The sequence below is a fragment of the Electrona antarctica genome (assembly GCF_951216825.1).
Source record: "Electrona antarctica genome assembly, chromosome: 12".
Taxonomy (NCBI): Eukaryota; Metazoa; Chordata; class Actinopteri; order Myctophiformes; family Myctophidae; genus Electrona; species Electrona antarctica.
This window is the reverse complement of record NC_136793.1, coordinates 2,213,511-2,230,696: the sequence shown is the minus strand read 5'-3', so window position 1 is coordinate 2,230,696 and position 17,186 is coordinate 2,213,511. Positions and strand designations below refer to the sequence as shown.

Sequence of the window (17,186 nt, the reverse complement as noted above, 5' to 3'; positions counted from 1 at the left end):
GGGTCCTTGGGGGGGTTCCAGGGGGTCCCCAGCAGGGGTCCTTGGGGAGGTTCCAGGGGGTCCTTGGGGGGGTTCCAGGGGGTCCTTGGGGGGGTTCCAGGGGGTCCCCAGCAGGGGTCCTTGGGGAGGTTCCAGGGGGTCCCCAGCAGGGGTCCTTGGGGGGGTTCCAGGGGGTCCTTGGGGGGGTTCCAGGGGGTCCCCAGCAGGGGTCCTTGGGGAGGTTCCAGGGGTCCTTGGGGAGGTCCCAGGGGGTCCTTGGGGGGGTTCCAGGGGGTCCCCAGCAGGGGTCCTTGGGGGGGTTCCAGGGGGTCCTTGGGGGGGTTCCAGGGGGTCCCCAGCAGGGGTCCTTGGGGAGGTCCCAGGGGGTCCTTGGGGGGGTTCCAGGGGGTCCCCAGCAGGGGTCCTTGGGGGGGTTCCAGGGGGTCCCCAGCAGGGGTCCTTGGGGAGGTTCCAGGGGGTCCCCAGCAGGGGTCCTTGGGGAGGTTCCAGGGGGTCCTTGGGGGGGGTTCCAGGGGGTCCCCAGCAGGGGTCCTTGGGGAGGTCCCAGGGGGTCCTTGGGGGGGTTCCAGGGGGTCCTTGGGGGGGTTCCAGGGGGTCCCCAGCAGGGGTCCTTGGGGAGGTCCCAGGGGGTCCTTGGGGGGGTTCCAGGGGGTCCCCAGCAGGGGTCCTAGGGGGGGTTCCAGGGGGTCCTTGGGGGGGTTCCAGGGGGTCCCCAGCAGGGGTCCTTGGGGAGGTTCCAGGGGGTCCTTGGGGAGGTTCCAGGGGGTCCTTGGGGGGGTTCCAGGGGGTCCCCAGCAGGGGTCCTTGGGGAGGTCCCAGGGGGTCCTTGGGGAGGTTCCAGGGGGTCTCCCGGGGGTCCCCAGCAGGGGTCCTTGGGGAGGTTCCAGGGGGTCCTTGGGGAGGTTCCAGGGGGTCCTTGGGGAGGTTCCAGGGGGTCCTTGGGGAGGTTCCAGGGGGTCTCCCGGGGGTCCCCAGCAGGGGTCCTTGGGGAGGTTCCAGGGGGTCCTTGGGGAGGTTCCAGGGGGTCCTTGGGGGGGTTCCAGGGGGTCCCCAGCAGGGGTCCTTGGGGAGGTTCCAGGGGGTCCTTAGGGAGGTTCCAGGGGGTCCTCAGCAGGGGTCCTTGGGGGGGTTCCAGGGGGTCCTTGGGGGGGTTCCAGGGGGTCCTTAGGGAGGTTCCAGGGGGTCCCCAGCAGGGGTCCTTGGGGAGGTTCCAGGGGGTCCTTAGGGAGGTTCCAGGGGGTCCCCAGCAGGGGTCCTTGGGGAGGTTCCAGGGGGTCCTTGGGGGGGTTCCAGGGGGTCCCCAGCAGGGGTCCTTGGGGAGGTTCCATGGGGTCCTTGGGGAGGTTCCAGGGGGTCCTTGGGGAGGTTCCAGGGGGTCCCCAGCAGGGGTCCTTGGGGAGGTTCCAGGGGGTCCCCAGCAGGGGTCCTTGGGGAGGTTCCAGGGGGTCCTTGGGGAGGTTCCAGGGGGTCCTTGGGGAGGTTCCAGGGGGTCCCCAGCAGGGGTCCTTGGGGGGTTTCCAGGGGGTCCCCAGCAGGGGTCCTTGGGGAGGTTCCAGGGGGTCCTTGGGGGGGTTCCAGGGGGTCCCCAGCAGGGGTCCTTGGGGGTTTCCAGGGGGTCCTTGGGGAGGTTCCAGGGGGTCCCCAGCAGGGGTCCTTGGGGAGGTTCCAGGGGGTCCTTGGGGGGGTTCCAGGGGGTCCCCAGCAGGGGTCCTTGGGGAGGTTCCAGGGGGTCCTTGGGGAGGTTCCAGGGGGTCTCATCAGTAAAGTGATTGAATACAGCGTCACACATTATGAAACCATTTCATCCACTTGTGGTTTGAAACGTTTTGAAAAATGTCGAAAAATGTTTGGAAAAGTTTGAATAATATTGAATTTCTAAAAATAATTCTTCTCTGATCTGGGGGTCCCTGGTACAACACATGTTCAGATGGGGGTCCCTGGTACAACATAATGTTCAGATGGGGGTCCCTGGTACAACATAGTGTTCAGATGGGGGTCCCTGGTACAATATAATGTTCAGATGGGGGTCCCTGGTACAACATAATGTTCAGATGGGGGTCCCTGGTACAACATAATGTTCAGATGGGGTCCCTAAACCTAACCTCCCACGGGGCAGCACACCTAACCCTAACCTCCCACGGGGCAGCACACCTAAACCTAACCTCCCACGGGGCAGCACACCTAAACCTAACCTTAACCCATGTCTAACCAATGACTAGTCTAAACTAAGTATGCACCCCAAACTAGGGTGTTCTCATGATTCTGAATCCATTCCAAGCATTACTTTTGCACAAAAAAACACTCCTTGGGAGGAAAACAGCCATAGCCGTCATCACAAATGTGATGAGGTCAGCACAGTGGATATGGCCGTATTTAGCACAGTGGGTCAAACGGTGGTTCTGTATTTAGCCCAGTGGGTCAAACGGTGGTTCTGTATTTAGCCCAGTGGGTCAAACGGTGGTTCTGTATTTAGCCCAGTGGGTCAAATGGTGGTTCTGTATTTAGCCCAGTGGGTCAAACGGTGGTTCTGTATTCAGCCCAGTGGGTCAAACGGTGGTTCTGTATTCAGCCCAGTGGGTCAAACGGTGGTTCTGTATTTAGCCCAGTGGGTCAAACGGTGGTTCTGTATTTAGCCCAGTGGGTCAAACGGTGGTTCTGTATTCAGCCCAGTGGGTCAAACGGTGGTTCTGTATTCAGCCCAGTGGGTCAAACGGTGGTTCCGTATTTAGCCCAGTGGGTCAAACGGTGGTTCTGTATTTAGCCCAGTGGGTCAAACGGTGGTTCTGTATAAGCCCAGTGGGTCAAACGGTGGTTCTGTATTTAGCCCAGTGGGTCAAACGGTGGTTCTGTATTTAGCCCAGTGGGTCAAACGGTGGTTCCGTGGCTCAAATGCCGAATACAAAATATGGGCCTTGATGTGAAAAAGGTTGAAAAGCACTGGTCTATTGATTAGGTTATAATAGGTATTAAAGTGGCTCCGTCTTATACGGAGCTACTGAGGGGATTGATCCCGTGGTTGGACCTGGCTGAGGGGATTGATCCCGTGGTTGGACCTGGCTGAGGGGATTGATCCCGTGGTTGGACCTGGCTGAGGGGATTGATCCCGTGGTTGGACCTGGCTGAGGGGATTGATCCCGTGGTTGGACCTGGCTGACCTGGAGCTACTGAGGGGGTTGATCCCGTGGTTGGACCTGGCTGACCTGGAGCTACTGAGGGGGTTGATCCCGTGGTTGGACCTGGCTGACCTGGAGCTACTGAGGGGGTTGATCCCGTGGTTGGACCTGGCTGAGGGGATTGATCCCGTGGTTGGACCTGGCTGAGGGGATTGATCCCGTGGTTGGACCTGGCTGACGCGCTGATGTTAGAATTGTACTGTTCGCTGTGTCAGTGCTCCAATGATAATACACACACAGGCAGCTCTTCATGCTTGTAACGATGTATTGCTTCACCCGTTCATCGTACAGTACAGCGTCTGCGTGATTTCAAATAACCCATAGTTAGAAACACAAACAGATAATTTGAGACAAATGAATATATTTCAGACACAAACATTTCGCTCTACATTGTTTAAACAGCGGTGATGTACCTGCGGTCAAAAACCATTGCCCTTCCGGGTCAAGCCTCCCTACCAACTCCTGTGAACCTAGTGCCTATGTAGACCACAGCGCCACCCCATGGTTACACAAATTCATTAGACATTAGTTTCACCCATTTGGCTGTTACAGGTATATTAGATAATTAGGTTAGTCCATTGGATAGAATAGAGTCTATTCTATCCAATGGACTAACCTAATTATCTACAACACTGGTTCACAAACCTTTTCATGTCAAGGACCCCCACAATTAGAAAAGATATACCAGGGACCCCCATGAGAGAAGATTGTTTACGGCTCTAGCAGTGATTCTCAACCATTTTCATTTCAAGGGCCCCCAGTTTGACCTGAATTAGTCTACAGAGTTACAGGCCCATAAGGGTCCATTTGGTTCCATTTGTACACTCTCAGAGTTACAGGCCCATAAGGGTCCATTTGGTTCCATTTGTACACTCTCAGAGTAACAGACTCATAAGGGTCCATTTGGTTCCATTTGTACACTCTCAGAGTTACAGACCCATAAGGGTCCATTTGGTTCCATTTGTACACTCTCAGAGTTACAGGCCCATAAGGGTCCATTTGTACACTCTCAGAGTTACAGACCCATAAGGGTCCATTTGGTTCCATTTGTACACTCTCAGAGTTACAGGCCCATAAGGGTCCATTTGGTTCCATTTGTACACTCTCAGAGTTACAGACCCATGAGGGTCCATTTGGTTCCATTTGTACACTCTCTGAGTTACAGACCCGTAAGTAAGGGTCCATTTGGTTCCTAAGTAGAATTTATCTGGGGATAATAGTGGCTTAATGAGATGCGATAACAGAATAAATCACACCACATGAGAGTAGAACACATTTAAATTTTTAATTATAAAATAACGGGGGACATAATTAGCATAATTACATGCATGTTAGATACTTTTCTGTCGGTGCGGACATGCACGTGCACACGCATGCGCACGCGCACACACACACACACACACACACACACACACACACACACACAGCCTGTGCTATTGACTCATTTTGGATAACTTCCATAAATGATTCCTGATGAAGACCTGCATGGAGGCGTCCTGATGAAGACCTGCATGGAGGCGTCCTGATGAAGACCTGCATGGAGGCGTCCTGATGAAGACCTGCAAGGAGGCGTCCTGATGAAGACCTGCATGGAGGCGTCCTGATGAAGACCTGCATGGAGGCGTCCTGATGAAGACCTGCATGGAGGCGTCCTGATGAAGACCTGCATGGAGGCGTCCTGATGAAGACCTGCATGGAGGCGTCCTGATGAAGACCTGCATGGAGGCGTCCTGATGAAGACCTGCATGGAGGCGTCCTGATGAAGACCTGCATGGAGGCGTCCTGATGAAGACCTGCATGGAGGCGTCCTGATGAAGACCTGCATGGAGGCGTCCTGATGAAGACCTGCATGGAGGCGTCCTGATGAAGACCTGCATGGAGGCGTCCTGATGAAGACCTGCATGGAGGCGTCCTGATGAAGACCTGCATGGAGGCGTCCTGATGAAGACCTGCATGGAGGCGTCCTGATGAAGACCTGCATGGAGGCGTCCTGATGAAGACCTGCATGGAGGCGTCCTGATGAAGACCTGCATGGAGGCGTCCTGATGAAGACCTGCATGGAGGCGTCCTGATGAAGACCTGCATGGAGGCGTCCTGATGAAGACCTGCATGGAGGCGTCCTGATGAAGACCTGCATGGAGGCGTCCTGATGAAGACCTGCAGGGAGGCGTCCTGATGAAGACCTGCATGGAGGCGTCCTGATGAAGACCTGCATGGAGGCGTCCTGATGAAGACCTGCATGGAGGCGTCCTGATGAAGACCTGCATGGAGGCGTCCTGATGAAGACCTGCATGGAGGTGTCGGAACGGTGATTCCTGATGAAGACCTGCATGGAGGCGTCGGAACGGTGATTCCTGATGAAGACCTGCATGGAGGCGTCCTGATGAAGACCTGCATGGAGGCGTCGGAACGTTGATTCCTGATTCCCATAATGAAATGGGAGCTTAAAGCTTAAAGAACGGTGTGCGGAGTTTTTCTCCTCTCCTGAACAGTTAGGGCCGATTCATACTCCTATTTTACCGCTGTAGTGCCGAAATGATTTCGGCTCGTCAGAAATTTTCAGTAGCACCGAAGAGCCGACTTTAGGACGGTTTTGATATCAATAACCTCCGTCTTTTTGATTAATCTTCGTCCTGGGCGCTACTAATTGAAAGGACAGTGAACTTCGTCCTGTGCGCTCTGGATTAGGATAAATTTGAAATTGAAGAAATTGTAAATTGTAAAAGCATAGCTTAATGCAGTGGACCTTTTACCTTCAGAAACTAGGGATGCACGATTAATCGGTAGCGTAACCATAAAAATGCCATATCGGTATCGGAACGGTCTCAAGCACCACCAGCAAAAATGTTTTTAAATTAAAAATATTTAAAAAAATCATCAATGAGATCAATATAAATCAAAAGTGTCTAGTACCACAAAAGCCAAATCAAATAGTATGTAAAATCTTAAGTAAAAATAAACTTTCTACCATGATTGTTGACTGTTTTGGCAAACACAAGCAATATTAATCCATTGGCTAAGATTCATGGCAAAGAAGGAACATATTTTCTTGAGCTTGCATATTGTCAAAATGGCTGCAAACAAGAAAAAGAAAAGAGACATTACATTTCCTGTCAGATCCTATTACCCAGGGGGGCAAACCACCCCTTTTTGGATACCTGCATTTGCCATAACATCAAAGGTTGTCCACCAGAAATATCTATGACCCAATAGAATCACAACCTATGTGGACACACCGGTCAATTTCTTTGCTGGAAATCCAATATGGCCACCACAATATTAGCCCCCATTAGCCTATAATGCGGGTGAATAGGGCAACATTTTCATATCATTGATCACAGGTTGATCAATGATATGAATACCATAATGGTTTGTATTGGAAGTTTCCATGATATCCAATATGGCCACCACAATACTAGCACCCAGAAAATAGGTTTGGCTCTAAATTCTGAACCAGATGAGCTATAAATACAAACTCATGGTTTCTAACCACGAGAGATATATAAATATTTTAGCCATAATTTCCCTCTATTAAGTATTATTGTTCTGGGGTGTTTCTTTGCAGAAAGACATCCCTCTGGCTGTATTTTGGTTTTGTTCTACTGTTTCTGTTGGCATTTCCTCTGTTTATGTTGACAATCATCCCTGGCAGGGACGTGCATCGCCAAGCCGGACATCCCTTCACTGAGTATGGATGGTCTCTCAGTGATGGTCCCCTGTCCATCTAGAGCCAGCCTGGCCTATGCCAGAAAATCTGTTCATCTGCCAGGGACTGGAGACAAGATGCAGCAGGAGCTTCACTCCATTCCTGACTGGGGATGCATCACCATTATCTTAGACTCTGGCTGGCATCCTGTCATGAAAGGACGCGATGAGAGAGATCAATGTCCCTGGACAGCCAAACTTGCCAGGGATCTGCCACAGGCCCTCACGATTGACTGTGTGAAAGGCCTTGGTGAGGTCGACAAACACCATATAGAGACCCTTCTGCTCTCTGCACTTTTCTTGCAGCTGGCAAATGGAAAAGATCATGTTACAGGTACCTCTGCCTCATTGGAAACCACATTGGGATCCAGGGACAACATTCTCAGCATGGCTGATTAGCCGGTTGAGGACGATTCTTGCTAAGATCTTTCCTGTGATGTTCAGGACTCAGGAGGGCTATACCATGATGGTTATCGCAGTATGCCCTGTCCCCTTTCCTACTATGGATGCGTCCTTGAAGTCTTGAGGGACTTCCCCCTCTTCCAGATTACCTGGTACAGGTGCCATGCCTCCATTCTTGTAGATGTCTGCGGGCAACCCATCACCTCCTGGTGCCTTTCCAGAAGTGGTTTGTTGGAGTGCTTTCACTGTCTCTGCACTGGTGGGGGGGGGGGGGGGTCAGCCAGATCAGCTTTGATTGGCAGCTGGGGTATCGTGGCAATATCCTCTTCGGAAATTGAGGAATCTCTGTTTAAGACCTCACTGAAGTGCTCTTCCCAGTGTGCTAGGATGTCACTCTTGTCAGTGAGCAGGACACTTGTCAGAGGAGCGGACTGGAGTTGAGCCAGTGGTTTTGGGCCCATAAAGAGCACACAGAATGATGCATGCATCTGAGACATTCCCAGTCAGGAATGGAGTGAAGCTCCTGCTGCATCTTGTCTCCAGTCCCTGGCACATGAACAGATTTTCTGGCAGCCTTTGATACAGCTACATGATATTGTCTTGTTCATTGACATAGGCCAGGCTGGCTCTGTAGATGGACAGGGGACTGCATTCCCGTCACTGAGAGACCATCCAGACTCAGTGAAGGAAGGGATGTCCGGCTTGGCGATGCACGTCCCTGCCAGGGATGATTGTCAACATAAACAGAGGAAATGCCAACAAACAGTAGAACAAAACCAAAATACAGCCAGAGGGATGTCTTTCTGCAAAGAAACACCCCAGAACAATAATATATTTTGTGGTTAGAAACCATGAGTTTGTATTTCTAGCTCATCTGGTTCAGAATTTAGAGCCAAACCTATTTTCTGGGTGCTAGTATTGTGGTGGCCATATTGGATATCATGGAAACTTCCAATACAAAAAATGATGGTATTCATATCATTGATCAACCTGTGAAGTTTTGTGGAAATATCTCGCAGTTTAAATTTTTGCCCTATTCACCCCCCATTATAACTAATGGGGGCTAATATTGGGGGCGGCCATATTGGACTTTCGCAACAAAATTGACGGAGTTGTCCATATAGGTTGTGATCCTATGGGGTCATAGATATTATTTCTGGTGGACAACTTTGTATGTTATGACAAATGCAGGTTTCCTAAAAAAAGGGTGGTTTGCCCCCTGGGTAATAGGGCCTATAGGCTTGTTTCCATTGTGGTCCTCTGTAGAATATTGGAATCGATCAGAATCGGTATCGGCAGATATGACCCTGTCATAATTTCATAATTGTGCACCTCTAGGCTCTACTTCAGACCCGAAAGAGAAATTAGACATTTGCCCCGGGACCCAAACTAGTTAAAATAGCAGATCTACAAGCTCACAACGCATCGCTTCGTGCAGCGTTGTGAGCTTGTAGATCGGCAATTTTCACTTTTTCTTATATTTCGTCATGATATTACTGGAAAAAAAGAGAGGAAAAAAACATTTAATTTGTTTTTAATTCATGAAAAACTTAGCTTTTTTGGGAATGTTTTTTTAATGCTTTTAAATAATACATAATAATTAAAAACAAAATATAGGAAATGTTGGGTTCCAGGTGGTATCAAATCATTTATAAGAAGAAAAACAAAACAAAATAGTGTTGTGTCCTGCCTTTATTTTCTTCTTTATAATTATTTGATCGTCCCAAAACATTGTGTTTATTACGATCCGAGTTGTCTTTGTCCGCGGCGTATAAACGACTTTATATAAATACTTTTTGAAAAGTCTGAGGAAAATAAACGGGGAATTATTTCCTTGGCTACTCGTCGTTCTGAAAGGGGGCGGGACTGCGACGCTCTATAGGGATTGATTGATTGGAAATTAGTTTTCAAATTAGTTTTTTTACAAAACAGTTTGTAGAATGGGAACATTTCAATGAAAATACAAAAAAGGATAAAACCAGAACAAGCCTTAAGAATTGTTTACATAAGGGTCCTCCATTTTCAATTAAATTTAAAGACACAGATATACATTTCTACGCAAAAAAGGAAAAAAAACACTTAGTAAACAAGGGAAAACATGTACAAAAAAATCACACCCGTGTGAAGTGAGGGGCGCTCTTATCATCGTACATCATCATGACGTAACATGTCGAATTTGTCAATTTGCTATGACATACATTCTCCATTAATTGTCAACGGCATTCAATGTCTGTGATAGGACAAAAATCTACAGCAAAAAGCTACAGCAACATAAAACCACTAGTCTTTTAGATCTACTGGATCTCTATAGGAGGGGCTACAGCAACATAAAACCACTAGTCTTTTAGATCTACTGGATCTCTATAGGAGGGGCTACAGCAACATAAAACCACTAGTCTTTTAGTTCTACTGGATCTCTATAGGAGGGGCTACAGCAACATAAAACCACTAGTCTTTTAGATCTACTGGATCTCTATAGGAGGGGCTACAGCAACATAAACCCACTAGTCTTTTAGATCTACTGGATCTCTTCTCCACAAGTCCCTCCCTGTCATTTTCTAGTCTAGTTTTTTTCGTTGGCAAAATTGTCAATATATTTAGTCCCGCTTTTAGTCACCATAGCTTAGTTTTTATTTAGTTTTCGTCATTTAGTCGTCAATACTTCGGAGGCCAAATAAACCGTATGTTATGTTAGCCGATCTACAAGCTCACACATCGGCTGTTTCTTTGTAATGGGTGCATATTAGAGGCTTTAAGTGTTGTTGTCACCATCATTTTACTTGACGATTCAATAATAGTGATTAACACAAATAGTGATTTCACTGGTAAAGAACATGGTAGCATTGAAATGTAATCTAAAATGACATTTCTGGTTTTCTTGTAGGCTTTATTAACTAAAAACTCAATCAAATATAAATAATGTATCGTGGCTAAAATAGGCCATATTAAATACATTTACTGTATACTCAAAATGTTGTTTTAACTACTGCAAATAGCTGATCTGCAAGCTCTCAACGTGTCACGAGGGAGCTTGTAGATCAGCTACACCAGTGATACCTGCTCTCTGACTACATGACATCTTTAGAGAGTCCTGTATGAGTTCTCTGGTGACTTTTGAGATTACTGCGGTGGCTGAACCGTTTCACACAGTGGTAACAGGCGTAGGGCTTCTCTCCTGTATGAATTCTCTGGTGACTTTGGAGATCACTGCTCTGCCTGAACCTAGACCCACACTGGTCACAGTGGTAGGGCTTCTCTCCTGTATGCATCTTCTTGTGATGTTTGAGATGACTGCTCGTGCTGAATCTAGTCCCACACTGGTCACATTGGTAGGGCTTCTCTCCTGTATGAATTCTCTGGTGACTTTGGAGAGTACTTTTCATGCTGAACCTAGACCCACACTGCTCACAGGCGTAGGGCTTCTCTCCTGTATGAGTTATCTGGTGCTTTTTTAGATTGCTGCTGAGGCTGAACTGTCTCCCACACTGGTCACAGGCGTAGGGCTTCTCTCCTGTATGAATTCTCTTGTGATGTTTGAGAGTACTGCTGTGGCTGAACCTAGTCCCACAGTGGTCACAGGCGTAGGGCTTCTCTCCTGTATGAATTCTCTGGTGACTTTGGAGAGTACTTTTCATGCTGAACCTAGACCCACACTGGTCACAGGCGTAGGGCTTCTCTCCTGTATGCATCTTCTTGTGATGTTTGAGATGACTGCTCGTGCTGAATCTAGTCCCACACTGGTCACATTGGTAGGGCTTCTCTCCTGTATGAATTCTCTGGTGACTTTGGAGAGTACTTTTCATGCTGAACCTAGACCCACACTGCTCACAGGCGTAGGGCTTCTCTCCTGTATGAGTTATCTGGTGCTTTTTTAGATTGCTGCTGAGGCTGAACTGTCTCCCACACTGGTCACAGGCGTAGGGCTTCTCTCCTGTATGAATTCTCTTGTGAAGTTTGAGAGCACTGCTCTGGCTGAACCGTTTCCCACACTGGTCACAGGCATAGGGCTGCTCTCCTGTATGAGTTATCTGGTGAAGTTTGAGAGCACTGCTCTGGCTGAACCGTTTCCCACACTGGTCACAGGCGTATGGCTTCTCTCCTGTGTGAATTATCTTGTGATGTTTGAGAGCAATGCTGTGGCTGAACCTAGTCCCACACTGGTCACATGCGTAAGGCTTCTCTCCTGTATGAATTCTCTGGTGAACTTTGAGATCACTGCTCTGGCTGAACCGTTTCCCACACTGGTCACAGGCGTAAGGCTTCTCTCCTGTATGAATTCTCTGGTGAAGTTTGAGAGCACTGCTCTGGCTGAACCGTTTCCCACACTGGTCACAGGCGTAAGGCTTCTCTCCTGTATGAATTCTCTGGTGAAGTTTGAGAGCACTGCTCTGGCTGAACCGTTTCCCACACTGGTCGCAGGCATAGGGCTTCTCTCCAGTGTGAATTCTCTGGTGAAGTTTCAGATTACCTTTCAGGCTGAATCTAGTCCCACACTGGTCACAGGCGTAGGGCTTCTCTCCAGTATGGATTCTCTGGTGTTGGTTGAGATGTCTATTTCTGCTGTAGACATGTTTGAGTTGGACCGGAAAGACATCTGGGATGGAGAATGTGGAGAGGACAAAACACAATAGAATGTTTTAAAATAACATGCAAGCTGTGTTGTATTATTACCAACTGATAATGGTCTAAATTTAGGACGACAGCAGCAACTGTCAGATTGGCTGTTGGAACATTCCTGGCCTGACTCTGTCTCAGACATGACTGATTGATTGATTGATTAGAAATAATGTAGCACCCAAATATTTCAGTGACTACTTTTCAAAGGTTAGTGATACACACAGACACTACACCAGAGGTAAGGTTAGTGATACTCACAGACACTACGGGAGTTACCGACCGACTACGGCAGTCTGTATTTTGGAACTCGCCCTTGCTGGAAACTTATTTGCCATTTTTTACTATTTTGAAAAACCTTTTTAAGATAGATCAAATAGTCGATCTACAAGCTCACAACGTGTCGATGTAGATCAGCTAGTTGAACTATTTAAAAACCTTTTTAAGATAGATCAAATAGTCGATCTACAAGCTCACAACGTGTCGATGTAGATCAGATCTACAAGCTCACAACGTGTCGATGTAGATCAACTAGTTGAACTATTTTAAATGTGGCAAATAAGTGTAGGGGTAAGGCGAAAGGTAAGATAGGGCCGTTAGTCTAAAAGGAGGGGGGGAAAGTCCACGGGTGTGTGAAGTGAGGGGCGCTCTTATCATCATACATCTTCAATAATACTCACCCCTTCATCATCAATTTACACTATGATGTAGCTGGCACCCCTCAAAAATCACAAAATTCAAATCATCACAAAAACAAAATATATATAAATAAATACAAAAGACATGGGGGTAGTCACTTGACTAAGGGAGGAGCAATCATCTCCCTTTGGCTGAAAGGTGGATTTTGTCATTTCTGTCTGTTTTGCATTTTTTAAGGACATTCCACACTTGAGTGGCAGTGCTGTAGAAGGAGAACCCATGTTTGTTTTAAAAGTGGGTGGTACCAGGTCGTTGTTAGTTAGTCAGGTATGCGTGCACTGAGGGCATCGAGGGCAAAGCTGCATTTACAATTTTAGATGCCAATCCCAATTTAAATTGCTTAACCGTATCACTGCCACCAGTGTGTTATTTTGCTCATGCGTGTGGAGAGGGAAAGTTTAAGCCACTTTTCCGCATGAAAATGCACGAAGATGCATTTTGCGGTGCGCACTGATGCGTGCGCACCCCCTGCTGGACATACAGTTCAGAACATTCTGAGTGTCTATTTGTACGTCTCTAAATGTTTTGATGAATTGAACAAGGTGGACCCTCTTGTAAACATTGTATTGAGTTTGTGCTTGAAATGTACTGTAATTCTGCAAACTGTTAATAAATATTTCAATCAATCAATCAAAAACAGCACCTCCTACTGTAAATATCTTCCCACGGCCATGCTTCACCGTATTTTTTAGTTGCCATTTTTGTAGGCAAAGCGAGCAGGCCAGCAGTGGAAGACTTTAGGGGGCGGTTTGGGACATATTTAGGCAGGCAGTCATGTAGGTAGGATTAAGGTGCGAGACCATTGAGAGCTTTATAAACAAGTACAATAATTTAAAAAAATCAATCCTAAAAACAACCGGAAGCCAATGCAGTGAAGCCAAAACTGGAGTAATTTGTTCTCTCATCTTAGTTTTAGTTAAAACTCTGGCTGCTGCATTTTGGATAAATTGTAATCTGAAAAAAGTGCATTGCAGTAATCAAGCAGAGAACAAAACAAAGGCTGGATGAGCGTTTTTGCATCGTCCAATGACAAATAGGCTCTGATTCGTGCAATATTTCTATGGTGAAAAAAGGCAATCTTGGTAACATGATTAATGTGTGAATTAAAATTCAATTCAGAATCAATAAAATGGCCCCCAAGTACTTTACTGTACCGTTACTTTCTACAGTCAGGTTGCCACGTCTGCTTATTGATTATTTCTGCTCTAGAACCGATTATGAGAACTTCTGTCTTATGGCTGCATTCTCTGTCCTGAGTGTCACAGCCGAGTTAAAGTCCAAATAAGGACTGTCCACAGGTGTGACTGCTTGTCACTGATTTGTACCTGCCCAATTATACCTATATATACACACCTGTACTATATCCATTGTTATCCAATATACCTGACGAAGGCCACAGAGGCCGAAACGTTGTGTTTTAACCCGCCTTGGTAAATAACGTTTTTGGGGAGCTTTCAAAACTGTGTGCAGATTTATTCTTCCTTTTCCGAGTCTGTTCTTTTTTTGTTCGAGCACCCGTTGAATTTACCCAGGATGTGCGTTCACCTCCTGACCACTTGAACTTCTGTCTTATCCTCAGTGGGATGTCCTGCCCTGTTTAATGATTAGCTGTATATGTATAGTGTCAGTAGATATGTTCTAGTTACGTTCTTAGCTTACGCATGTTTCATGATAAATGCTTTTTATATATGTGATGTATTCCCATGCTTTTGTTCTTGCCTAATGTAAATCGCTCTGGATTAAGAGCGTCTGCTAAATGCCTAAATTGTAAATTGCTGTGATGGGGGACAATGGAGAGGTTTTCCTGGCTCGGCTCAGGTCTGGCTGGGGGAGGGGTGGTGGGGGGGGGGGGGAGGGGTGGTGGGGGGTGGGTAGCCTGTTGTGCAGACAATGATAGTGATCTTTTATCTTACTCTCCTGTCTTAACAACCACAAGATGTGTGAAGTTTGTGAACTGTTGCGACAAAATAAAGTCAGCTAATGGAATACAACCACCCTAAGGACTACTATCTGTACATTTAGACCCAGTACTGCACACGGAAACAGAGCTGCTACCTTTACATTTCTATACTATTGAAATAGTCTTGAGAAGAAAATGCTGCAATTTGTCCCAAAGTGACTGTATATACTTCCCCCATTTTCAACTGTTTTTTATTGTATTTTGACAATGTAATCGTATGTTTTCTCATGCCAATGAAGCTCCTTTGAATTGAAATTGAATTGCTCTAATATACAGTGCTAGTTAGAAGCATTACTCCGTTTCTCCACCGAGTAGCGACGACATTTGTGTACATGTACTTTCTGTTGCAGATTAAATCAAAGTGTATACAGTGACGTGAAAACATGCACATACCTATTCTGTGTAACTTTATCACAGGCTGCTTCAGCATGGCTGCCTGGTAGATCTGTTCCTTCAGCATGGCTGCCTGGTAGATCTGTTCCTTCAGCATGGCTGCCTGGTAGATCTGTTCCTTCAGCATGGCTGCCTGGTAGATCTGTTCCTTCTCCGCTGCAGCTGAAAATCCCAAATAGTTCATCTCCTCCTTCGGTCCACTCTGAAGTCTCTGATGGTCCACGTTTAAATGAGGTCCTTCTTTTACCGTCGCAGCGGCATAATGTTGTTGTGGTCTAGACTCAGTCCTCTGCTCTGCTTCCTGACTAAACTCCACCCACTGCTACAGCACTCACAGGGTACCCCCCCCCCCCCCCCGGACGGCTGCAATTCGAAACTGGCCTCCATAAAAGTCTGAATTTATTAGCAGTTTGCAGAATGGGTACATTTTACATGAAAGCACAACTCAATACAAAGACTGTTTACAACAGGGCCCACCAATTTCAATTCATCAGACACACGTAAGGGTCCATTTGGTTGGTTCCTTTTGTCAGAGTAAAATTAGTCCCAGAGGAAAATTATTGTATCAAACAGGGTCCCTTTTGTCCTGATCAATATCAAGCTGGGTGTCTTTGAGAATGACTGCAGTAAGTGTTTATATCCAGCAAGTGTCACTGTTTAACCATTTATGTTTATGCTGTAAACAATAATAATTTGGTCCAATTATTTAGTAGGCCTAACAAGTAAAAAAGAAGAAAATAAACATCTATAGACACACCTAAGCACTTTAGTTTTCTGAATTAAAAAACAATATAGGCTATGATGTCTGTCCATTAAATACATAGGTCTGTACATCCATGTCAGATATAAATTATATTAATATGTTTTCCATACATAGGTCAATACAAGCAGGGGCCTATTTCATGAAATGTATTAAGCCGCCAAAGCCGGGATTTAACACATACCCTGGCTTAATATATCCTGGATCAGCGATTAACCGGTTTCATGAAAGCTGATAGCCAGTTGACCTGGATATGTTGAGGCTTGATTCGGTTTCATGAAAGCAATGAATGCCACACTAGTTACCATGGAAAATAATGCTGTGAATAATGCTTAGCCTGATCTGGTCCAGGATAACAGCCAGGTTTAACATAATCCTGATGTCTTTACTGTTCAAAACCAATATTTCTTCCACACTTTATCAATTATTATGTGTTTATGTTGCCTTAATTTTATTAATATACATTAAAACATAATAGTGTTACACATTGCCATAAAGGACTAACTTTAGCCCTATATACAAAATGAAAGAGCCACAATATATAGGCTGCACAACCTCATCATGACAGCTTGTGAGCTTGTAGATCAACCTCATCATGACAGCTTGTGAGCTTGTAGATCAGCTACTTTTTGCGAATGTTCTCCCAGAATAGGTTTGCTGGGCTGCAAGTGGTTAAGAAGAGTCAAATAGGCCTACATCCTGTTATTATTATTTTTTGTAAAAGTTAGATACATGTTAGCATTACTCGTTATTATACAACATATTACCATTGTAACATTGCACACCAATGGCTAAGAAGTGCATCGCCCCAAGTCAGGATCAACCACATGACCCACGGTTCACCAGTCTGGGCAACAACCTCAGAGAAGGGAGTTATGGCCAAATACCAATTAAAACGCATTATATCATTATGCTTACAATATTAACAATTCTGTTATATTATATTTATTATGACAATTTCATTATGAAGTTTAAGTTAAAAGTAGCGGTTAAATGTAGACTATATTTTTGTGGGATAGATTCTAAGCAACTATACTGAGATATACAGTTTTGTGACCAAGAGAAGAGACAAAATAATGTAACACAACTCTGTAACAATAAAAACAAAACAATAACAGGGACAGACATATGTAGCAAACATAAACACAATACCCACAATACCCACAGGCAAGGTAACTTTATTTTTTATAGCACCTTTCATAAACAAGGCAATTCAAAGTGATTTACAGACTAAAAACAAATAGAGTGCAACAGTGCACTTAAAAAATGAATCGATTATAATAGATACAATTAAAATAAGATAAAGGAGCATATAAATTAGAAAAAATACTCCCACCTTTGATCAAATAAATAATACAAAGTGATAACACGTCTCATTTTAAGCCCAGGTGAGACCTAGCTGTTATTAGGCATCATTATAAGCTTATACAATTGGACTTAAAACAGCTATGGTTGGGATTTCCTAACTAATTGATTGATT

At 46.0% G+C, this 17,186-nt stretch overlaps 1 protein-coding gene across 1 annotated transcript; it reads right to left on the bottom strand.

Annotated features, from left to right (window-relative positions):
* Window positions 1-8,853: 8,853 nt before the first annotated feature.
* LOC306933977 (uncharacterized protein) lies at window positions 8,854-15,161 on the bottom strand. The gene is made up of 2 exons (XM_079516366.1): window positions 14,947-15,161; window positions 8,854-11,874 (listed from the first exon to the last, which is right to left on the bottom strand). The coding sequence occupies exons 1-2, from the start codon at window positions 15,128-15,130 to the stop codon at window positions 10,349-10,351; spliced, it is 1,710 nt and encodes a 569-aa protein (XP_079372492.1). The 5' UTR covers window positions 15,131-15,161; the 3' UTR covers window positions 8,854-10,348.
* Window positions 15,162-17,186: the final 2,025 nt, after the last annotated feature.